General features: G+C 56.3%; 1 protein-coding gene across 2 annotated transcripts in view; it reads right to left on the bottom strand.

The window, feature by feature from the left end:
- Nucleotides 1-868: 868 nt before the first annotated feature.
- Nucleotides 869-23,911, bottom strand: part of Ap2a2 (adaptor related protein complex 2 subunit alpha 2) — a 36,709-nt gene continuing 13,666 nt past the window's right edge. Inside the window, exons 3-22 of one of the 2 annotated variants that reach the window (XM_010640381.1) lie at nucleotides 21,670-21,812; nucleotides 20,576-20,769; nucleotides 17,396-17,525; nucleotides 16,869-16,970; nucleotides 14,300-14,408; nucleotides 13,780-13,930; nucleotides 12,755-12,923; nucleotides 11,510-11,647; nucleotides 10,732-10,914; nucleotides 10,164-10,261; nucleotides 9,710-9,941; nucleotides 9,457-9,630; nucleotides 7,219-7,379; nucleotides 5,952-6,034; nucleotides 4,389-4,478; nucleotides 2,921-3,044; nucleotides 2,101-2,217; nucleotides 1,932-2,001; nucleotides 1,698-1,832; nucleotides 869-1,217 (exon numbers count right to left, since the gene is read on the bottom strand). In XM_010640381.1, coding sequence (XP_010638683.1) covers nucleotides 1,140-1,217; nucleotides 1,698-1,832; nucleotides 1,932-2,001; nucleotides 2,101-2,217; nucleotides 2,921-3,044; nucleotides 4,389-4,478; nucleotides 5,952-6,034; nucleotides 7,219-7,379; nucleotides 9,457-9,630; nucleotides 9,710-9,941; nucleotides 10,164-10,261; nucleotides 10,732-10,914; nucleotides 11,510-11,647; nucleotides 12,755-12,923; nucleotides 13,780-13,930; nucleotides 14,300-14,408; nucleotides 16,869-16,970; nucleotides 17,396-17,525; nucleotides 20,576-20,769; nucleotides 21,670-21,812 — 2,681 coding nt within the window. In that variant the 3' untranslated portion in view covers nucleotides 869-1,139. The remainder of the gene's footprint in view (nucleotides 1,218-1,697; nucleotides 1,833-1,931; nucleotides 2,002-2,100; nucleotides 2,218-2,920; nucleotides 3,045-4,388; nucleotides 4,479-5,951; nucleotides 6,035-7,218; nucleotides 7,380-9,456; nucleotides 9,631-9,709; nucleotides 9,942-10,163; nucleotides 10,262-10,731; nucleotides 10,915-11,509; nucleotides 11,648-12,754; nucleotides 12,924-13,779; nucleotides 13,931-14,299; nucleotides 14,409-16,868; nucleotides 16,971-17,395; nucleotides 17,526-20,575; nucleotides 20,770-21,669; nucleotides 21,813-23,911) is intronic. The other variant, XM_010640382.1, reaches the window with a different exon arrangement.

Genomic DNA, 23,911 nt, shown 5'->3' with positions numbered 1-23,911 from the left:
AGGATGGGGCCAGGAGCCGCTGGTGTGGGTGGCCACACCTGTGCCTAGAGAACCAGAGCTGACAGTGTCCGGCACAGAGTGTGCTCAGGATGACGCTGCCCAGCCTCACCTGCATGGAGCCCAGGCCTAGGCGCACCTCTGGACACTGCACAGGCCAGTGGTGGTTCCTGAGGCCACTTCACCCCACCCTATACTCCCGCCACGCACAAGGATGACTGTGAGACCAAAGTGCGTGGGCTGACAGGCTCCAGCGCACCCGCAGCACGCCCCTCAGGGCTGCTGCCTCATCTGGCCTTGTCACTTCCTGCCCAGACTCAGCTTCCCTCCTCCACCCTACTCGAGCTGGGGCTGCACAGGTGTGGGTCTGCAGCACTCAGGCCTGTGACCAACACCAGGGGGCCAGGGAACATCATGCTGATGCGCAAAGGACCACCAGCAAGGAGCCACAAGCATCCCTCAAGGACATCTCTACACCTGCATGACACAGATAGTACACCATAGGAACAGCACTCTCACTCGAAGGCCAAAAAGGGGCCATGTCCACATCCTCCAGAGCCACGTGGAGCCCCCCACCCTTCAAAATGCAAGTTTACTCGTAACGGTAAAAACATCACAAACAGCCTTCAAGAAGACTGTGCTGGAAATGGCCATGTCGATGGAGCAGACACGTGGTTTTGCCAAAAGTCACTAAAATACAAATGTTTCCAACTCCTAGGTTTAAAATCCTGCCCCAGAAAGCGTCCAGTGGTGCCACACCTGGCCACAAGAACACACCGTCCAGCCCAGGGCTGGTCCCACACCTCCAGCTCCTGGGACCAGGGAAGGGACAGTGGTACTCAATAAAACCTCAACAAAACTCCCACTTTCATTCAAACTTCTAATTTCCCTTTAATTTGTAGACTGAACCACAGGCTGCCTCAATTTCTCGGATCCAGGTCCCCACTTGGAGAGGCAGGCCTGCTGTGGTCCCTGTCAATGGCCCCTTTGTGTCCCATCCACACCCCGGGCCCAGGCTGGAGGCGCAGGTGCAGGCTCCGGTGCTGAGATGCTCACACAACAGTGCTATGTGCAGTGTGGTCACCAAGACAGTGGCAGAGACAAAGGGAAACAACACACACAACGCAACTGCCTGCACAGGGTTAAAACTGCTCTGACAGTAAGTCACACAGCCTCTGGGAAACGGTGTCCTTGCTTGTGCGCAGTGTGAGCCGGTACATCTGCAACAGAGAGTGAAGTCAGCAAGGCCCAGCTGCCACATGCGCCTCCCAGGCAGCTGCCACCCCCAGCCCACCACGCCTGGAGGCTGCCACCATTATGTGGCCAGGAGGGACAGGAACATCTGGAAGCAGCGTGGGCTCAGATAGTGGACACCCCAATGTGGAAAACACTCTGGCAGCTTCTTAGAAAGCCAACCATGGACCTGTCCTGAGGATGGATGCATGGTGCGCCCCAGTGCAGGACACTGGCTGGAGCATGTGGCCTGCACGAGGCCAAGGTTAAGTGGCTGGGCAGGAAGCTGTACCGTGGCAGCACACAGGCCCTTCCTGAGGAGGGAGCATGGCATGTGTGACAGGGCCATGGCCACAGAAGCATACACACCATTGGCACTGAACAAGCCACACTTAGGATCCCCACCCTGCACAAATCAGGCAGCAGCAGGACTGCATAAGCCTTTCTGCTTCCTCCAGGTGTCTGACCTGAGCTTGCAGATTTGGCTCCAAACGCAACAAGCATCCAATCTGGGTGGTTTTGGTGTGGATGATGCCAGCGCCCACAAAGTTTGCAGGGTTAGGATCGACTTCTTCAAGGAGTGCTGACCCAAATCCGATGATCTATCCAAAATAAGTTGGAACCAGGATGTGTGCTAATCCACAGCATGCCTGCCTCAGTGCCACCACAGTGCCCGTGATAACACCCGCATGGCCACTCACCTTTGCCTTGGTGATCTCTGTATCCATCGGGTGCTTTGCTTTGAAGATGTTCTGCACTTCCTGCTGAGGACTACAAGCAACAGCACAGGGTTGGTGTCTGGCCACACCAGCCACAAGGACTGCCCTGTGCTATGGTGCCTGTGCCCCACCACCTGTGCAGCCCTCTCACCTGCTCAGCTGCTTCCAGCGCTGGAAGAAGTCCTGAGATGCCATCTCCGTGGGCTGGAAGAACTTGTTCAGTGTGATGGGCAGCTTGACCGACACATTCTGGAAGGTGCCACCATACCTACAGAGAATGCCACACTGGCAGAGGGAAGGGCAGCCAGAGACCCCGTGGAGGGAAAGGCGGCTCCCAGTGTGAGTCTGTCCAGTGGCAGAGCCAGAAATGTCCAGGGGACCAAGAGTGTCCTCCACGCACCCCACCAAATGCAGTCGCAGTCAGGCAAGGCTGGGGCTGCACTGCTGTGCCAAAGCTGGGAGGACAAGTGCCTCTCCTAGCCAGGCTCCCCACCATAGGTGAGGACCGAGAAGGCCAACAGGAAACCACAGCTCCCGCCACCACCTCCTGTTCCCATAGGTCAGTTTCCCAGAGCTAAGTCTGTCTAAAATCCAAGTGAGTTTCTTCCCCCACAATAAGAATGAAAAAGTATTTGCTAGGTCCACTGTTTTAACACCTGACAATGTGCTTTCCCAAACATTTACACCTCAGGGTTCCCAACACCCACCGTGCCGTGCTCACTGTCATAGGAGTGGCTGGGCGGTTGTGTTGAGGCCCCAGCCACTCCAAGGGCCAGCAAACCCAGCAGTGCCACGTAGGACCCAGGGTCCACCCTGGCCTTAAGCACCCAGCCCACCAGCCACACAGAGCAACCAGGGCCCTATGGGCCCCTCCTGCCTCACACTCTGAACACTGTGGACAACAGCAGCCTATGCCATATACATGCCCATATGGCACCACTGTGGCCCCCACTCATGCCAGGGAGGCTCACCTGAACTGGATGTTGAGGACTGGTGCCTCCATGAAGTCGGACACACACTCGATGTTGACCACCTGCTGCACCTGTGCACCTCCGTCCACAGTTGGGTCCACGGGCTTGGTCTGCAGGTTCAGATGTGGGTGCATTAAGGAGTCCAGCTCAGCCAGGGAGAGTGAGACAGCAGCAGCCCGCGATGCAGCAACGCAGGTCCACACTACGCCCTGCCAGGACGGCTGCATAATGCAGCCCTCAGCCCTCTGCTCTGTCCTGCAGCCCACAGGCACCAAACCTAACCCTGCTGCTGGGCCTGGCTTCCCGGAGGCTGGCCGCTGTGGCCTAAGTGAGGACGTGCCTACATTCGCTGCCTCCATAAACGACTGAGTTACACGGCACTGAGCCTCTGCTGGGGGGCTTGCTCCCAATTGCAGTGAGCATGCAGTACAGGGCTTCCCCACAGCCACTCTGAAAAATGAGCCACAGCAGTAGGGCAAGTGGCTCACACTTGTGTCATCCCATCACTTGGGAGGCTGAGGCAGGACGATTACATGAATGCAAGGCCACTACATAACCAAACTCTGCCTCAGAAAGGGTGCGGGGAGGAAAGAAAGAAAACAGAACAGAAGTGGGAAAAAGAGGAACCACCTGTGTATGTAATTAAGACTGGATTTGGGAGTCAGGCAGAGAACAGCTGCTCTGCCCTCTGGACCCAGCACCCATGAGCCACAAAGCACAGGGGCCAGGGTGCCCATGTTCCCAGAAACCCAGGAAGGGGATGCTCCGAGGCGACTGGGGGTGCCACACTGAGCTCCTGACAGTGGACAGAGCCTTTAACACATAACCTGTGCCCGCCTGCTGTCTCAAAGGTCCACTGTGAGAACATGTTCTCCACAACATGGGACACAGATCTGCCTGTGAGAAATTCACTGCTCCACACAACTGACTGTGGGCCCACAGGAAGTGTCATCTCCCTGGCCAGAGTCCTCACCACCGCACAGTGCAGCTGTGCCTGGGAAGCAGCCACTGGCAGGGACTGGGGGTGCTCTTCCCCTCTGAGCTGGGGCCTCTAGCATACCCTCAGAGACTAAAGGAGCGGCAGCACCCCAATGTGAACACAGCAAACATCAGCCCACCCAGACCTCGCGCTCGCCCAGATAGCACCACGCACCCCAGGAGCTTTCGGCAAAAGCAGCCACACCAGCAGGACTTCTCAGGAAGGGAGCCGGTGGGGCTCCAGATAACAAATAACATCCGGGAGAACAAAAGGAGCAGAGAGGAAGTGGCTCATGTCATTAAGTGAAGGCAACACACATGTGGACTATGCTGGAGCTGTCACCAAAGCCAGCTCCCAGGTAGGGGCAGCACTCGACTGCCAGGGTACCTGGGAAAGTCCTGCCCCTCTGACAAACCAGCCTCCCTCCAAGTACTGGGTCACAGTCTACCCCATGTTTGTCCATCTGTCTGGGGGCAGAGCCAAGGATATTTGCCTGAAGGTCATCTGCACAGATTAGCGTTGGAGTGAAGTTTAGGAACTGCGTGGAGGTCTTGTTACCATAAAATATGAACATTCGGCCTAGAAGGAAACAGAACAACTCATTTCACACACTGCACACTCATGCTGAACATTCACATGAGCACAGTGTCCCCTGCACCCCAGCACTTAACTGTCACAACCTATGACTGCTGTTAAATTAAAAGTAAGCTTTTTGTAGTCTTACAGTGTGTTGATGCTGGACCTGGGGGAGGCCCATCCCAGGCCTCCTTCCACATATGGGGCCATACTGGGCACTGACTGGCACCACAGACTGCACCAGGTCCCACTGGCCCTGTGCCAGGGTCCTGCAAGACCTGTGTCCACCAGCCGGCCCAGAACCAGCACTGCCCAGGTGTAGACCGGCCTCACGTGGACTGCCACCAGCCCTGTGCCAGGCACACAGGGAGGGCCCACTGCTGCATGACAGGTATGAATGGATCTGTTGACCCTCCAAGTGCAGAAGGGAAGGGGAATGAGGGGTCTGGAAAACACAGCACTTTGGCATCGCTCCTGCACAATCCAAACAGCAAGCCCAGCCCAGGGAGGCCAGGATGCCCCAGCAGAGGCATGGTCAAGCCAGGCACAGTAGGCAGGCTGCATGACATGTGGCTCTGAGTCCTCATGTCCTCCCCAGGCTATGGGGGCCACTGTGGTGGTGGTTAGTGGTTGGGAGGGTTTAACTTCTTTCTGAACTCAAGAACGATTTTCCTTTTTGTTGTTAACTGTGGCAAATGACATATAACCTGAAATGTCCCAAGCTACTGTGTTTAACTGCAGAGCCAGGCAACTGAGCCCAGATGCACTATGTAGCACCCACCCACCTCCAGGGCTCCCTCATCTGTGCCAGGTCACACACTGCCCAACTCGGCCCGTGCTATCCTCTGTGGACCTGACGCCACTGGACCCTTCTGTGCCTGAGTCATGCAGGACCTACCCTTTGTGTCCGGCTTCCTTCACTGAGCATGGCGTCCGTGAGGCCCGCCATGCTGTTTCCCACATCTACCACATTTACCCATCACCCACTGACAGATGCTGGCCTGCATCCTCCCCAGGAACACACCTCTTCCAACCTGAACGTCTCTCCAGGCCCCACTTTCAGCTCCACCGGGTCCGCACCTCAAGCGGGGCCGCTGGATCTTGTGGCATTTCTAACCTTTTGAGGAACTGCCCACCTGTTCTCCACAGCAGCCTCCACACCTTCCACCCGCCACTCCGACAGTGTGATAGGACTCCAGCCGCCCGTACCCACCAGCACCTGGTCTGTGGGATGCTAGACAGCGCTGTGCCCATGGTGTGAAAGATATGTGTGTGCTTGCTGACACCAGACTCACATCATGGGGATTCGTCTGCCCAAGCCCACCCTGTGCCTGCACTTCGCACTGGCTGGCTGTGCTCCTGGCCCAGCAGTGCACAGGAGTCCCTCACAAGCCCCAGCTGTGCACATCCTGTAGTACATGACTGCAAATGTCCCATGACCTCTAGGAGCATTCACTAAGTAATCAAAACACATACCTAGATTCTGCCGAAACTCAGACTTAAGTCCAATTTGAAGCAGCTGGTTTTCAAACAACACACCGTTATTTTTACAAACAAACCTAGGGAAAAGGGATAGTGTGTATGTCACCCAAGGCCACCCACTGAAGTACCAGGATTTGCTCTGGAGAAGCATCTGGAGCGCACTGAGGAGGAACCATGCTGGGGAGACAGTGAAGGGCAGAGGACATCACTCCGAAGACCCCAGGCAGGAGATAAGCATGAAAGGACACACTCACACATCGGCAGGCCAAGCTGCCAGGGTGAGAAGGTGCCCACACACCAGGTCTGGCATGGAGGCCAGCTGGGCGGCACATCCTGAGGAGGACTCCACAGCAGGTGCCCAGGGAGTGTACGAGCACACATGCCCCCAGCTAGCACCACCAACTGCCACCCTCCAACATGGCACCCAGGGCAGTGAGGCCACCCAGCGCCAGGGTCAGCACAGACACGCTTGGGTCACTTACTGGCTCGGACTGAGGCATCTCAAATCATGGCTGCACCCCAGCCTGAGAGAAGGCCCTGCCTGGTGGGCTACTCCCCAAAGGGCACATCAACCAGCCCACAAGTACTCTCTCAGGTGGGCCACCTCTGTGACTACCGGCCATGCTAGTCAGCCAGGACATCCCCATGCTAAACACATGCCAGCAATGGCCCTCTGCCCCATATACCAGTGCACAATGGGGCCCTGGGGAGGGGTCCAGCCACTGAGACAGCTTCCAGTCCAATGGGCAGGGCTGCATGTTAGCCAAGAGCCAGGGTACAAGCTGAGCCTGGTGCTGCATGCCTGTATACCCAGGACTAAGGAGGCTGAGGCAAGAGGATCCCAAGTTAAGCCCAGCCCAGGCAATTTAGTGACTAAATAAGACCTTATTTCAAAATTTAAAATTTTTTAAAGGCTGGGATATTACTCAGTGCAAAGGCCCTGGGTTCAATCATTTCTAGTATCACACACAAGAAAACAAAAACAAGGGCACATCAGATTTGCGAAGCAACTTCCCAAAGACAGAGTGGGTGCTGGAGGCTGATACCAGCAGAAACAGCCTCCAGGCCATGAGAACGCCACCCTGGCCCCTTCTTCCACCACCCCATCTCCCAAGGACCCCAGCTCTTGTGAGGTCCCTTGGCAAGCTTTCCAAACGCCCCTCAAGTCCAGATCCATCCCTGGCAGCTCTCAAAGACCAGCGAGGTGACAATACTTGGGGCCAAGGCCACACTGGATGTGACTCTCGGGGAAGCTGGCTACCTGGCAAAGTTGTCTTCAGAGCCAGGAGCGAGAGGTGCCACAGCCGATGCGGAGTCAGAGAAGACGTCCACCAGCAGTCCGCCGGCCGAGGGTGGGGGCCCCGTGGGGACTGGGGGTGCCGCCCCCAAACCCAGCAGGTCAGCAGATGGAGAAGGCGTGGACTGTAAAAGATGGAGCAAGCATGTCAGTGCCAGGCAATGAGGTGCCTGGGTCACCCACTGTGTCCACCCCACGAGCTGCGGGTGCCCCTGCGGGGTGAGTCCACCAGGCTCAAGTGAGGATGGGACAAAACGGCCACAGCAGCCACACACAACAGGAGATGGCGGCGGCTGCTGAAAGCATCATGTGAGTGAAAAATCACTCTGGAAGTTTCTGCCACCAAAGAGACTGCTCAGAAAGAAAGTTGAATATGATAAAGTGAGCAGAGAACTTTGATGACTCGTTCTTAGCTTAACATGTTCCCGAGGCTTGGACCACCAGCAGCAGAGCCTCCTGGCAGGCAGTGAGACATGAAGGATGAGACTGTCACAAACATGATAATCATTATGCTTTACTAGTTAGGAGAGAAAGTAGATAAAACCCTACAGACAACACATTTTAGAAAGCAATCACTTCTCCATCTAGGCAAAAGCACAAGAAAAGAGTTGGTAGGACTGGAGATTTGGCTAAGTGGGGCCACCGCTTGCCTCGAAAGCACAAAGTCCCAAGTTCAATCCCCAGTACAAAAAAAAAAAGAGTTGCTGGCAACCCCACACAAGGGAAAGGATACGCCCACCCTGTAAGCCCAGGGACTGTGGGACTACACAGGCACTCATAGTCGCCACTAGTGGTGTGGGGCCTCTGGCCTTGGACCCCTGCAACACCTGCCTTTCTCACTGGAAAACCACAAAGTCAAGGCCAGAGGCTTGCTCCCCTGAGACTGTCCTGAGGCCACCCAACACCTCAGTCATACTGCACATTCACAACCAAAGGGCCACATGCTCCCCACCCACGGAGGCCCCCAGTCATGCCACCAAGCCTCCCAACACAATCAAAAACCATAAGTGAGATATTATGAAGTTTGCATTCCGCAGCGGGGTGTGGGTGTGAGTGGTGTGGCCCCAGGCCATGGAAGCCCCTGGGCAGGTGGCCAAGCACGGAGAGCGTTTTGTGGAAGACGAGGACACATAGGGGCTCTGGCACCCATGGCTGTGCAGTCCTAAAGAGCCACCAAGAGCAGCTCCCAGATGACCTTGTCCCGGGGGGGGCGCCTACACCCACAGCAGGAGCCACCCACCAGTGCCAGGAAAAGTGCTGCCCTGGTGTGGTCCCCTAGCAGAAGGGAATGTCTCACCAGCTACTCCAAGATTTTTACCACTGTCCTGAAGCATGGCTCAAATCCACCTGCACTTTTCAAAGCTTTGTTAAATCAGGAAACTCCTGCTGCCCAGGAGCGGCAAGGAGCTCCGAGAGCAGGTGCTCTGTGGAGGAGCAGCCAGCAGCCCCTCCCACCCTCCCCAAGCACCCAGGTCGCCTTCCTACACCTCCCCTCTCCTCAGGAAGAGGGCAGCAATGAAAACAGTGGGGAGGGCCAAGGTGCAGGTCAGCGCCATAAGCAAACCCACAGCCTCAGCCATCAAGGGCAGGTGTGCCAGGCTCTCTACAGAGCTCACAGACAAGCAAGGTGTCTGCAAAGAATTTGTTCTGGCGTCCACAATCACTGCTGTACCGAAGGAGAAGCGCCAGGGGCCACTCCTTCCACAGGAGGGGACTCTCACCAGGGCTGTTGTCATGAGCTGGAGGGCAACCTGGGGCTCATCAGGTCCAGCTCAGGCAGCTCCCAGTGCCTCCGCCCTGGTGTCCCCAGGACCCACTCTCCAGGTGATCCCACACTCAGGAGGAAAACTTCCACCACCTCACTAGCAACATCTCCAGGGACACCACAGCATAACGGCCCAGCTCCAGGGCACAGCAAGGAGTGCCCGCGGGCACTGAGGAATAACCCTCCAATCACACAGGCAGGGAGGGAGAGGCACCTCCTTCCTCTCGCTGAGCCAGAGCCCACCCACCTGTCCACCACCAGGGGAAGCTCGGGGCTGGGTAGGACAGGCCCAGGTGCTCTGCCCTCAGCAGGGAGGACAAGAATGGCGCCACAGGCCCAATCTGCACCCTGAGGGGAGAATACAGTCACAGGTGTCTTGATGGGCCTGGCCTGTGGGCATGCCCTGCCACCCACCCGGGGCTCCGGGGGAGACCCACCACAGCACTGGCACTGGCCGGGGCGGGCTCGGGGCCCCCATTCACATCAATGCTTCGCTCACGCTTGGCCTCCTCCAGGTCGGTCACTGTGCTTGGCCCCTTCTTCTTCTTGAGCTTGGCCAAGATGGAGGACTCACGCTCTGGGAAGGGTGGCATCTCCTCCAGCACAGTTGCCTGGGTGGGAAGAGGAGTACTCAGCATAGCCAAGGGCCCAGCCCCACCCCAGCTCCAGGGCACAGCCACAGCGTAGTACCAAGATGTCGGTGCTGGCCACGGTGCTGAGTCTCAGGTACTCCACGGCCCGCTGCTGCAGCTCCACATCCGCATTCTTGAGCTGGCTGTCGCTGCGCAGCACGTCCTGGATGGTGGTCTTCACCTCAGGGAACAAGTTCACAAACTTGATGTAGGTGGACAGCAGCAGGGCCCGCGTGGGGACGCTGCACAGGTGGAACTTGGAATGCAGCAGGTTAAACTGGATCAGAGGGCTGCAGGCAGAAAGGATGGTGCTCAGAGACCTGGCAACCAGGGTGTCAAGCCTGCTTTAACACAGGCCTCTGCAAGGCTGTGCCACAGTTCTGGGCCCACTGGGCCATGTCTCTGCATTTCACCAAAGCCCTGCCAAGGACCCACCAGAGCGAAGAGGATGGCAAGGCAGGGCAGCAGCTACTGGACAAGGATGTGCATCACCCCCACAGCCAGGGCCTCACCTAGACCGCGGGTCCCCAGCTATCAGGTTTCCAAATTCTCCCAGGATGTAGCCGCCCACTTTGACCAGGTTCTCATGGCACGCAGGGGCCTGCAGAGCCTGTGAAACCACAAACCCAGTGAGCCAGGGCCCAGGTGGCTGCACCCAGAAGGGTCCAGTGGCAGCCAAGCCAGAAGCAGGCACAGGACCATACTTTGAGGTATGTTATGCACACACCCCCTAATGCTTCCCAAAGACCCCAGAAACCTCAGGCAGCTGCAGCCCTGAGTCCAGGGAGGGATCTGTGAGCTAGCACTGCACTCGGAAAGTTCTGGGGCCACAGCACCCTCAGCACCCTCTCAAGTCTGCAAAAGGCAGGAGGCACAGGTGCTAGTGGCTTTTAGAGGCACCTCAGAAGCCACAATGTCCCAGCCTGGTGGACTTGGAGGGGCAGCAATAGGAGTTCGAACCTCAAAGAGCAGGAGGAAGATGAAGATCCCCACCAGGACCCTGCAATTCTGCTCCCAGGAGCCTGGGCACCACCACCTATGGGCCACACTACCCTCCCTGCCTCATGGATCCAGCCTTGCCTCAAACACCGTCTTGGCAGCATAACCCTGCACGTCGTCACGATTGATGACGATCTGAATGACACGATACCACACCTCCTCACTGACATAGTCCCCTGCGATGCGGATCAGGTTCAGGATGGTGTCCACATACCAGGTGTAGTCCACTGCGTACTTCTCAGCCAGGATGGCCACTTTTAGCACCTGGAGGGCAAGCTGGTCAGAAGAGGCCCACAGGCAATACACAAGGAAACCCATACCATGCCCAGTTGAGGCTTCGCAAGGACCTAGGGCTGCAGTGCTTGAGTCTCAGAGGCCTTGACCCCAGAAGCAGGGCCACTACCACACCACTGGCTGGCCACTGTTATGGAAGGAAGAGGCACAAAGAATCCAACACCAGCTAGGTGGCAGGGCCCCTCCCCCAAAGTTTCAGGGCTTCAAGTCCCCTCCCTCCAACAGGGAGGACAGTCTGGACACCAATGCCCCCGGCACACAGGCAGCAGAGTCAGGGTACAGCCCAGGACTGCAGCCATAAGCTCCACCATCCCCCTCCTTGTGGGAGACGCAAGGAAAGCATGCACTGAGGTAAACACCAGAGAAGATTCACAAGCAGGCCACAGAGAAGGGACAAGGGATCTGAATGTGCCTGCCTGGCACCAACCACTGTGGCCTTCTTCCAACCCTGAGCTTCTGCCACACTCAAAGACAGCACAATGCTGTTGCCAGTGCTGGTCAGGGCACCGCAATAAAACTCAGCCTGACGTGCAGAATGGCAGGCAGCACCCAGCACGGTACTCACGATCTCCTCGCGAATGGAGTAGTCAGCCGTCTCGAGGTAGCTCAGCATCTCAGCCACAATCTGCTGGGCATTGCTACGGTCGCACATGGCATACAGCAGGTCCACGGCTCGCTGCCGCACACTTACATCCCGCTCCGTCTGGGGAACAAGGCAGAGTAGAGCTGCGCATGTGGCACTGGTAGCATCTATGTGGTCCTGTCTGCCGGGTGTATGCCCTCACCCTGACTCGCTGGGACACAACAGCCTGGCAGCCAGAACCCAGCGCCATCCCAACTCTGTCCCCTCCCTGTCTGCACCTATGTGGATGGGGTTAAGGGCCTGCATTACGTGATGACAGATGCCACCTTCCAGTTACCTGGGAGCTGGCAACAGTCAGCAAAGGAACAAGACGACAACGGTTAAGAGGGAGGGCTCACTAAGGCCCACCCACCCCACCCCCAAGGCAGGGCCAAGAGGGTCCCGCGAGGGCTGGAGTGACCACAGCCACCAGACAGGACCAGAGGGCCCAGCCTCAACTCGGTGCCCAAACTCAGCCCAGGCCTCACCATCTCCAGGCTCACAACCCCTTTTTGGTATTAATGAGGAGGACTGTCTGGCCAATGTGTGCTGGGCCTGCAGACTCCACCTTGGAGATACAGAAGCCAACAGCAGGAGCGGACAGCCCCGTCAGGCTCTCACGACTCTGGGATTTTTATCCTCAAGAACTTGAAGTCCTACACAAGGTGAGCTTTCCTTGCAAATAGTACATTTTCTTGGAGATACAAAAGACAAAGCTAGACATGGTGGTGCACACCTGTACTCTAGGGAAGATAAGGCAGGAGGATTCAAGTTCCAGCCCAACCGGGGCAACTTAGCAACTAGCAAGACCTTATCTCAAATTAAAAAGAAAAAAGAAAAGGCTAGGGATGCAGCTTGGTGTAAAGACTGTGGGTTTGATCCCCAGTACCTCAAAAAACAAAAAAGAACAAAGTACTTCATCTTTCTTCCAAAAACAGAACGGTTTCTGTCACCTTAACGATTAGCTAGGACTCTACAATCAGGGAGCCATACAAGGACAGGGTCACACTCAGCCTACGGGGAGCAGTGTGATGCTGAGCCACAGGGTGTGCAACAACTCTCTTGCGAGAGCTGCACCCATCCATGTGACAGCAGGGGAGGGCTGGGCCCGAGTGCTGAGGGCCTGACTGGACGGTAAGTGCTGCTCCACCTCCCCACTCTGAGGGCCACGCGAAGCTGGCCACACACCTTGAGGGCATTGATGACGGTGTCAATGTGGGTCTTGACAGCCTCGTGTGAAAACTCGGAGCTGGCCAGCGTGCACATGCTCTCCAGTGCCAGGTAGCGCAGGTTGGTCTCCCGGTGCTGCAGGAACTGGCCCAGCTGGTTGCAGGCACGCACCAACAGGTTTGGCTCACTGTACAGAAAAGGGAAACACGGCAGAGGCTCCCTCAGTTCCCTGCACACCCAGGGGTCTCCACTCCAGCCCCGAAGCCAGGGTCAAGGTAGCCACATGCCGCCCAGGAACACAGCACACAGAGGCCAGACATGGACCCCAAGCTTGGTCACCCATCCACCTCATGGCTAAAGGGTGTCTATAGCACCCACCACCCCAAAGCTGGCCATACAGACCCCTCCTGAGCCCTGATTCTGACTCACAACAGCCCAGAGCCTGGGCTGTAACTCAGGGAAATACCCCCAGAACACAGCCCAGCACCCCACGCACCCTCCTGCCTCCTAGGACACGGTTTCTAAGTACAGCTAATGAGGACAGAGAAGGGTATGCTGGTTCTGAAGTTTCTCACAGTTCCCAACCCTGCTGAAGTGCAACTCTGTCATAGCAAAGGACCTTTGTCACGACACGCTGTGACTGAAAATGAGTAGTTTCGCTGCTGCCTGTGAGCCTGCCAGCCAGGTCCAGAGGGCAGGCTGAGCAGAAGACAGTGGGCAGCGAGCCCTGGGCTGTGGGAATGGCCAGCAACCATGGGTTGGGTTACCTCCCCCACAGCCTCAGGAGGCCTCAGGCCAGCATGGCACACAGCTCAGCTCAGAACCCAGCAGAGCCTCTATCCAAGGACAAGAGGGGCTGGGCAGGGCAGGATGCTGGGGACCACAGGAGGCCCTGGGGACAGACTGGAGAGGAGAGGGAAAGAAAGAGGCTCGTGGGGGAGGCGAGAGGCTGCAGAGGAAGCTGCCACGTCAGGGCCGAAAAGGGACAGATGCTGGATTTTCCCAAGGCTCCATCTCCAGGGCAAGCACAGCAGATGGCCCACCTGTCATGGTGGATGATCAGGCTGATGGCCTCGAAGAGGACAGCATTCTTGGCATTGGAGTGCTGTACCTTCTTGGACTTGGGTGGCTCCTGCGCCTTGTTCAAGATGGTCTCCAGGCACTCGGTCAGGCGGCCTCGCACTGCGGGGTCTTCTGGACAAGACAGAGGTATTGGCCACGCCCCGGCCCCAGCTCCCCACAGGGAGGGCCCCACCTGCAACATGTCTCTGGGCACATTCAGCACAGCTCCTCAGAGCCACATCCCACAGGGCTAAGCACTAACAAGACCCAAGAGCACGGCAGGTAGCACCCTGTGCTGGACACAGCCACCAAACAGGAGGAGTAGCTGCCATGTGTATGAATCTCAATGCATGTCACAGGCAAAGCTCTCGCTGAGATGCAGATTGTATTAGTCCTGAGGAAGTAGCCAAGAGATGGACAAACTGCTGCTCATGACCATGTATGTTCCATGCAACCCTCCCTGGAGCCCCATTTCCCACTGCCTCCATACCGCACTGTTACCTGGGGGCGGGTAGCACTGCAGCAGCCTCAGAAGTTTAACTGAAAGCCAGGGAGCTGGGACAAAGTAGTAGGTATAATCCTGAAGGTCCGTGGACGCAGAAGTCACGATCTGTAAGACAAAGCAGGGATGAGACACCCTGCCCAGAGGGGACCTGAGAATAGCTACGTTCACTCATCCTCAGGCCCCAGCCAGAAGGATGCAGCTCTCAGACAAGGGCATCTCCCTCCACTGCTGCCTGTGTTCATGGAGAGGCCTGAGAGGCCCCCACGATGGCCTCGGTGCTCTGAGCACAAGTGTCTGAGGCGGCTCCTGAATGGACAGAGAGCAAGCAGCACACCAAAGAGGGGCCGAGGACAGCTGAGACCCCAAAGAGAGGGACACCCCGGTGCAGAGCCAGGCGAGATGCGGCCCTCAAACACACAGCCCTTGCAAGGCACATCTTCAGCCAGCCTTCCAGACAAGTGCCTATGGGCAACACAGCCCATCACAAAAAGCAAACACAGCAGCCCTCCGCTCATGGGAGGCACCTGTGATATAAAATTTAAACAAATAGTAGGTGCAAGGGTTAGCATTTAAAGGAAACAGTCTGTTTACAAAATGCAGTTATGGAGGGGCCGGGGATTTAGCTCAGCGATTCAGTGGCCTGCCTCGCAAGTGCAAGGACCTGAGTTCGGTCCCCGGTACCACAAAAAAAAAAAAAAAAATGCAGTTATGGAGATAAATGCACATTATGAATTTACTTAAAACCACTAAACCATACACTAAAAAAAAAGTTAAGATGGTAAATTTTGGGCCGGGGATTTAGATCAGTGGTTCGGTGGCCTGCCTTGCAATCACAAGGACCCGAGTTCAATCCCCGGTATCAAAAAAAAAAAAAGATGCTAAATTTTGTTACACATTAAAAAACTCAAAAAAGCTGGGCGTGGTGGCACATGTCTGTAATCCTAGCACTCTAGAGGCTGAGGCAGGAGGCTCACTGTGAGTTTGAGACCAGCCTGGGCTACACAGTGAGTTCCAGGTCAGCCTCAACTACACAGTGAGACCCTGTCTCAAAAAACAAACGAACAAAAAAAAAAGAACTAAAAAAAAAAAAAAACTTAAACATATAGTAGTTAAAAGTAAAAACTTTAAGCTATCATTAAGAACAGAACTTAAATACAAAATACAGAAATAAATGTAGAAAGGAGCTGGGCATGACAGTGCATGCCTGTAATCCCAGCATTGGAGGCTACAAAATACAGAAATAAATGTAGAAAGGAGCTGCACATGACAGTGCATGCCTGTAATCCCAGCATTCGGGAGGCTGAGGCAGGAGGATCACTGTGAGTTCAAGACCAGCATGGGCTACATGGTGAGTTCCAGGTCAGTCTCAACTACATAGTGAGACCATGTCTCAAAAAACAAAAAAAAAAAGAAAGAAAGAAATGTAGAAAGATAAACAGAACCTCAGAAAGCTATAAAATGTTACAGAAGAAAATAAAAGATGAGCCACCATGACCAAAACAGCAACCCAAGTCCTGGCAGGATTTCAGGGTGAGTACACCAAGGCTCAGGGGTAGACACAGCACACAGTGTGCAAGGATAGCACCAGGCAGTGCCAGCATGGCAGATGCCGCTCCAGGAAAGGTACCTGCACAGCCAACACTGCCAGCTGACCACAGCGCAGTGGGGCCTTGGGAAGGCTGGCTCCACAGATGGCATGTAGTACACACTGGCTCTGGAGGGCAGCACTGGCAGAATCTGGCTGCAATGGCTTCCCAACACAGTGTGGGCGGCCACGCAAAGCGGCCTCTTGAAGACCAAAGTTAAGTGCTGGCAATCTGTATGGTCCCATCGCAGTGCTCATGTTTAAGACAGAAGCTTTAGAAAACAAGAACAACCCAGGCCAGAGATGTAGCTTAGTGGAGAGCACTTGCCTAGTACGTACAAGGCCCTGGGCTCCATCTCCCAGAACACACACAACAAAAATGACAACGCAGTGGAAAGGTGGGCCGCAGGCTTCAGCCCTTCACCAAGAAGAGATCCATCCACAGGAGAGGCAGGGGCCCACCTCTCTGACAATCAGGAAAATACATGCTCAGATCAGCAATGCCAAGCCATGGCAAGGCAGGAGGAATGCACCACACTTCTGAGGGTGCCCTGCACAACCGTGTGCAAGTGGCTGGGCACTGTCCCTCGACTACAGACCACGGCCACTGGCATCCCACGCACACAAACCCAAGACTCCACAGGCTGCTCAGAACACATGACTCCAGGTGGCCCACAGGGAAGGAGTGAAAGGCTCAACAGGACATGGACCAGGGGAGCTCACCCTGGACCACAACATAACCCAGGTCTCTGCAGCATCAGAAATGGTGGGCGACAGCTGCAGAGGACAGACATGAGGACTTCACACACAGCGCTGATGGGACGCGCCAAACACGAAGAGCACCAGAACATGTGCTGCACGTGTTCACCCACCACGCCCTTGACACGGGCAATGTGGGAGGTCTGTGTGGGTCCCAGGGGCACTGCGCCAGGTGACCCTCGGACAGACCCCCACCCCCGACATCTGCCCCAAGGACTCACTCTGCTCAGCCTGGAGACAGCGAGGGAGATGGAGGTCTTGAACTCCTCGGGGTTCTTCTGGGCCAGCGTGGTGATCAGGCTGGTGGCAGCGGTGACCACGCCCTGAGACAAACAGCAGATGCTTGGGGCTCTGCCAGGCTGCCCTGAGAGCCCATGGAATCCACACAGACTATCCTCTGGACCCGATTTCTCTCTGGAAACTGGAAACCCAATGAGTCTGGCCCAGCCCCCTGCACAGTGAGGCATGTGGTCCTGAAGGGAACGCACACAGGCCTCCCTGACACTGGAGGACACCTAGGACACTGCCCAATGGACAGCTGTTTCCTAGGCACGATATCGGCTGGCTATGCATCCAGGGAGCCTCTACTCAGCAGCCCAATAAGGTCCTAGCACGGCCCGGGCACATTCTGCAGCACACTGCGCCCTAGGGGTGCCAGCGCCCACACAGAGTGGCTCAACACGTCAAGTGCACAGCCCTGTACATGGCCCTGCTCGGGTCCTCAGTGGCACGGGCAGTTTGTACTCACCAAGTGCTGGTCATTGAGCAGATGCACCACACGCGACGTCCAGTCACCCATCGGGACAAGGTCGGGGGACGCCCTGTACAAGCGCAGCAGGCACAGGGCCGCACTCTGCTTCACACTGTCCATGGTGTCTCTAGAAGACAACATCAGCAGTCACCGCAGAGCAGAGCCGGGCACTGCACAGAGCATCCCAGGGACTCCAAGAGATAGAAGGGGACATGGATGCGCAACTTACAGGCCCCTCAGAGGCCTAGAGTACAGTTCTCGATGCCAAAGCAGAGTCCTGCTGGCCAGAGCCTTTGCTGCCAGCTCACTGCCCTCCAAGGACAGCAACTGCTACCTCACCAGCACAGAGCACAACCCTGGATCCACCGGCCAGCTTCACAAACCATGCTCCTGTCTGAACCAGCTGCCTCACAGCCCACAATCACAACAACAATGGTCCCAGGGCCTCCACAGTAACTTGTTTCGCCTCCAGAATGCTATCCAGGCCTCCCACACTTGCTTCTTATGACCTGTGCTGCTCCACTGATGCCCTGTGGAGAGGAGCAGCCAGGAGGCACCAGCTGCTCCTGATGCCCAAGAGGAGAAAAGCAAGTGGTAGTCTAGGAGAAAGTGCAAGCCAAGCACAGCGGCAGGCACCTGCGATCCTAGTGACTTGGGAGGCAGAGAGGACAAAAAATATAAAAAGAAGCCAGGCACAGTGGAACACACCTATACTCCCAGCACTGCAGGTGGGGGGGTCAGGAGATTCACCAAGTTCAAGTCCGGCCTTGGCAACTTAGCAAGACTGTTTCAAAAGTGAAAAACAAAAGGCTAGGGATGTATCACAGTACAAAGGACCTGGCTTCAATCTAAAAAAAAATTTTTAAAGGATATAGATCATGGGAAAGCGCTTGCTTAGCATGTGTGAGGCCCTAGGCTGAATCCCAGTACCACGGTGGGGAGGCACCTTGCACAGGAATACGAGCTGTCCCTCCCAGCCTGGCATTCAGTCTCAAAGCTGACTGTTCATCTTCTCTCCCTTTACCATACATGTTTCCATCACTGCCTTCAGATCGTACTGTGAAAAGTCCTGGGGAGTGGGTGTGGGCGGTGGAGCCCAGGACAAAAAGCACCAAGGCCACAGGCTGTAGACCCTTGGGTGGGGCTGCTGGCTTCTGCTCTGCTGTGGCCATGCTGCAGGCACAGGACCTTCCTCCCCCAACCTGCTGTGCTGCCAGGCTGTATCCTCAGGCCTGGGGCAGGGTGGCTACCCACTGGGAAGGGCCTGAGACACTTTCTCAGTTACCATTTGTTTTTTTATTCCTACTTTAATGAGGCAAAACCAATGTGAGAAACTCCTCTAGAAGCGTATGAAAGAAAAACTGCCTTATAGGGCCAGAAATTTAGTTCAGTGGCACCCGTGCCTGCCTCACAAGCTCAAGGTCCTAAGATCGATCTCCAGTACCGAAGAACTGCTTTAAGCAAAAGTACCACTGGGCCAGCCAGGAATGTTGGCACACACTTCTAATCCCAGCACTCAGAAGGCTAAGGCAGGAGGATCATGAGTTCAAAGCCAGCCTGGACTATAGAGACCTTGTCTCCTAAAACAAAATAATTAAAACATTCTTTTGGATGCAAACACTGCAGGGAAAGCAGCAGGTGTGCGCCCCTCGCCCCTTCTGGTCCCACCAGGCCCGGGGGCAGGTTGAGTACCTGCAGCTGGGCATCCATACTGGCTGAGCCACAGATCTGTGCAGCTGCAGCTCTGCATGTGTGGCTCCAGGCAATGTCTGCCTGCTCACTGATGCCTTCTGGCATCCTCCCCAGGCCAATGTTAACAGAAACCGCAGCAAAGATCTCAGCAGCTCCCACCACCCCAGTCTCCTGGGCAACCTCTAAGCCCCAGAGCAAGGAGCCCCACCTCACCTACATCTCTACTTCTGCTGAAACACCTGTCCTTACTCCCACATCTTGTGCACTGCTAGCTTTCACCAGCCCCTCAAACCGGGCATCCAGCATTCAGTCACCAACTGCTCGGGGGACTTCCCGAGTCAATCACACTTTTCAAGGGTGGCCCATTGGTGCCACACACCATCCTCATGGACAGCTCAGCTGTGGTGGTAGCACCAGGCCCTGTGTCCTCTGCAAAAAGATGGGTCCTTAGCCTTTGTCCTCAATGTCTGCATGCTATGCGTGTGTCCCCTGAGCAATGAAGGGACCATTTTCCTTCCCCCAACCCCGAAGCTGACTATGCTCACAGGGACAAGTCCTGTGCCCAGTGCTGGAGGAAAAGGACAAGGACATTGGAGCCAGCTGGGTGGGCAGAGCTCCACAGTGGCTGCCAGAGGTGGGATGGATCTCAAAGCACCATCTCCTCCACTTCCTCTCCGGTGCTCACCTTTGCCAGCACCCACCCCTGGCTGCCAAGGTGGCTTCACTCTCAGGGTCAGATGCTGCTCTGCCTCCTCCCTTCCCTCCCCATCCTCTGTGGACTGTAGAGCCTGGTCTAAATTTTAGGTCTGTGCCAGGATGGCTCCCTGAGCTGCTCCTGCCACCCCACACACACATCCCACAGCTCCCAATCAGGGCCTCAGGGAGCCCAGGGCAGCAGATGACAGGAAATACCCCGAGATGCCATCCAAGGTGCCCTCAGGGATGGGGGCCCAGTGGAGAACTCAGGACTGGACCAGCGTCTGTCCCCACCCCATGCTTCTTCATGCCGCCTGAGGTTGTGTCCCTTCCTCCTGTGCACAAAGCAGGGATAGTCACCCCATCCTGCTCCAGGTCCTGCTGCAGATGTAGGCAAACGAGCCACTGTGTGGCCATGGATGGCCATTAACCCGGCAGAGCCCCAAACAGGCAGGGTGCTCCTCACATGCCTGGGGCCGCTTCATACTCGCCCAGAACCAGCCCCTTGGGCCACTCAGCTGCATTCCAAGTGAGGAGCAGAGCACAGAGGGCAGAGGCCCCCGGCTTTCCCTTAGAATGCCAGGGCACAGCAGTTCCTTCCCTCGGCACCAGCAAGCTGAAGCCGTGCCTGGCTCGGCTACCAGGACCAGATTCTCATCCATATCCACATTCTCCTCTCAGTGGTCTCTCACTAGACTCCTCCTGAAATGGCATCTGCTGCCCTAGCCTCAGGCTGAAGCTCAGGCTGCACCTGCAGAAGGCGGAGGGACATGGCACCCAGGCACATACCCTGCGACGAGGATCTTAGGGACCTCCCCTGCGAAGGCCTCTGCCATCTCCCGGCTGCCCACATTGGCGATGCAGTGCAGGGCAAGGCCCATGAAGGTGGGGTTGCGGCTGGCCAGGTCATTCTTGATGGCATTGTTGATCAGGCGGATGAGCTCACTGTTGGAGTTCACCAACACGGAGATGAAGAGGTAGCCCTGGGGCGGAGCGGGAGACCGAGCATGAGGAGATCACTCCCAGCCTTCCCCGTGGGTGCCCAGCTGAGAGCCCAGGGCCCTCACTGGAGAGCTCAGCAGCAAGGTACAGGGTCTCTGCTCCAAGCTGTCTGACTCAGCATCTCCCCAGGCCCAAACCAGACTCTACAGTTTAGGACACAGTGACTAGGACAACCGTAGGCATCCAGTACAGATGTGACTTTTTCCCCAAACTCTTTCTACCTACAGTTGTGACTCGAGGAGGCGGGCCCCCCAGACACAGAGCACTAACTGCTTAACAAGAGTATGTAGAGTATTTCTTGATTTCTGAAGTTTCTTCCCCCAAGTACTGGGGATCAAACCCAGGGGTGCTCTACAACTGAGCTACATCCTCAGCCTTTTTTATTTTTATTTTGAGACAGGGTCTCTATTAAATCGCTAAGTTGCCCAGGCAGGACTTGAGCTCCACCAGCTTTAGCCTAAGTGCTATATTTCAGGCATGTGTCACCATACCTAGCTCATTTTTTTTTTTTAACCAGTAGAGAAAACTATTACTTTGTAATGCTGTGGAAACACAGACATAACATCACTAGAAGACAGCACACAGCTGAAACCACCAAGCCTGGGAGCTGGGGAGGGTAGCAGCGACCACATCTCCCTGACCTCACAGCACTGCGTGTGGCCCAGGCAGGCATCCACGCCACCGTGACTCGGGCTGAGCCAGGCGGTGTGCACAGAGCTAAAGCACCACACAGCCCACACCCAGGGCGCCTCCTGTATGGGAGCAGGGCCAGAGAGCGGAAGCAGGGCTACATGGCTGGGAGCCTCTCTGTCATGGGTGGGCATCACCACCGCCACACCTGCTGGCCCTGGCAGGCGACAGGCACCTGCGCTGGTACTTACAATCTGCTTCTCTGTGTATCGGTTGGAGCTCAGCAGGTTCACAGCCTCCATGTGCCCAAAGTCGATGTCGTGACCCAGGAGGAAGATGAAGAGCAACTTGCACACGTACTTCTTTTTACTGTAGCCATCAAGAGCCTTGTCACCTGTAGAAGAGGGGAGGACAGTGTTTGCCCCAGGTGGGTGAGCCAGGAAAGCAAACGATTCAGGGGAGCCACTAGGAGCCATGGGTAGACCCCAAAAGGCCACTGTCCCCTCCGGGGCTTGGCCTCCCCTGACAACAGGAACAGCACACAGCGGTGAGGCTGGGATGGCCCTGCGGCCTGGGATCTGCACCCCAGGAAGCACAAAGCACATCTTGAGAGAAGTTCACTCATGCTAGCAAGTTCACATCCTGAATCAGCAGTGCTGCACAAACCACCTGGCCTCAAAAACCACACGGCATGCACACACGTGTCACGATGACTTCCACTTTTACCACAATCACAGCAGACTGACCCCTTCCTGAGGTCACGGCACGGTAGAAGAGCATAACCAGAAAGTATGAAGCTCCACCCATGCCACAGGGCCACTCAGCACTGCCACATCACCCCCAGAGCAGGAGGGGCGCCCTCAGACATGGGAAGGCCCCTCTTCACCAGGCCTACAGGACACAGGCACAGGACGAGACAAAGTTCCCAACCCATGGCCGACCCACCAAGCCAAGACTGCACCAGCAACTGGAAACCAGTTAGAGGGGCTTCTCCAGCCTCAAACTAAGGTACCAGACAACACCAGAGAGTCAAGGCCTGGCTCTAGCTCCCACCCTGCAAATCTTGCCCTACCAGTTCTCAGAGGGTGCAGCGCATGGCAGCCAGACCCTTCAGGCTGGCAGGACAGGAAGCACTCACTAAAGGGACAACACAGGAAGCCAGAAGAGTAACACGACCAAGTTTGTCAGGATAGCCATCGAGCTCTGGCCCAAAGCCCACAAGTCCTCCCAGCTTTGTAGACAGGAGCCTTTCTGTGTCTCCATGGCAGGGACCACCAGCTTGTAAGCTAAGCTGGAGACCTTGGGGACAATGTGAAATGAACACTCCAGGCCTTCAGGGTCAGTTGGACACAGGAGTCTCAGCCCGACAGGGAGTCAATGAGACCCTGCCTGCAGCCAGGGAATCCCAAGGGGCCAAGTCCTCAGCAAGAGGGCAGATGGGGTGCTACAGCTCTGCCAGGAAGGGGACAGCCCCACACCCCAGGTGAGGGGCACCCTAGAGCCAACTCTCTCTGCCAAGGCACTCCCAGATGCCTGCCCTCTGCACTGAACCTGTCCACTGTCATCCCCATACCATGCTGCTTCCCATGCAGTGCCCACAGGCAGAGGCTCCAACCAGGGAGGCGCAGATCTCCCAGCAGACACAGTGCTGCGCTGAGGGTGTAGAGCTCCTCCCGGGAGGGTGGGAACCCGCAGGGCTCTGACCTACTTACTGGTGGATTTGGGAACCAGGTCTCTGGCTGGCCATGCAGACCACAGCGCTCCCAGACCTGGGCCCCGGCAGCACTAGGCAAGGGCATCAGGGCAGGACAGGATCACCTCAAGCTACAGGGTGCCCTGATACCCTGCAAGCCACACCAGCCTGCTCAGAGAGCCTTAGCCACAGAGCTCCACACACTGCTCCAAGGACAGCACACACCAGGCTGGACAGACAACTTGAGAACCAGCCCAGGTGCTACATGGTTCCCAGGGTGTGCACGCTGCTCCCTGTGCAAGGCCTAGGCTTCCTCCAGTGCTCCCTAGCTGGGTATCTGTGCCACTTGTGAACTATGGCCCCCAGCACCAACCTACAACTATCCCTGCACACACTACCCCAGATAGGGCCTCTAAGTCCCCTTCATGCCCTCTCCATGGAGAGGCATCTTGGTGTGAGGCCAGGGTGGCACTGTGGTCGGCGTAACCTTGGGGCCTGACCTCCACATATCCCCAGCACACAGACTTCTGCAGCCAGCCTGACCAGCTGGCACCTGTGCCCACCCAAAGGCCTCATCAAGCCATAACAGCAATGTCCCTGCACCCTTGGCACCCAGCTCCTTTTGCCCACGCCCAACACCCCCCTGGCAGAGGAGTCCTGCCACTTGAGGACCCTCCTGCAGCCCAGGGCAACAGGATCCCTGTATCAGAGCAGCTGGTTGCAGTGCTGGGCTAGACCTGTTTTCTTATCCAGGTAACTTCAAAGGGTCAAGGTGAACTTTATCTTCCTCAGCTACAAAC

This window comes from Fukomys damarensis, unplaced genomic scaffold (assembly GCF_012274545.1).
Source record: "Fukomys damarensis isolate Sample0158 unplaced genomic scaffold, DMR_v1.0_HiC HiC_scaffold_16, whole genome shotgun sequence".
NCBI lineage: Eukaryota > Metazoa > Chordata > Mammalia > Rodentia > Bathyergidae > Fukomys > Fukomys damarensis.
This window is presented reverse-complemented; position numbering and strand designations above follow the sequence as displayed.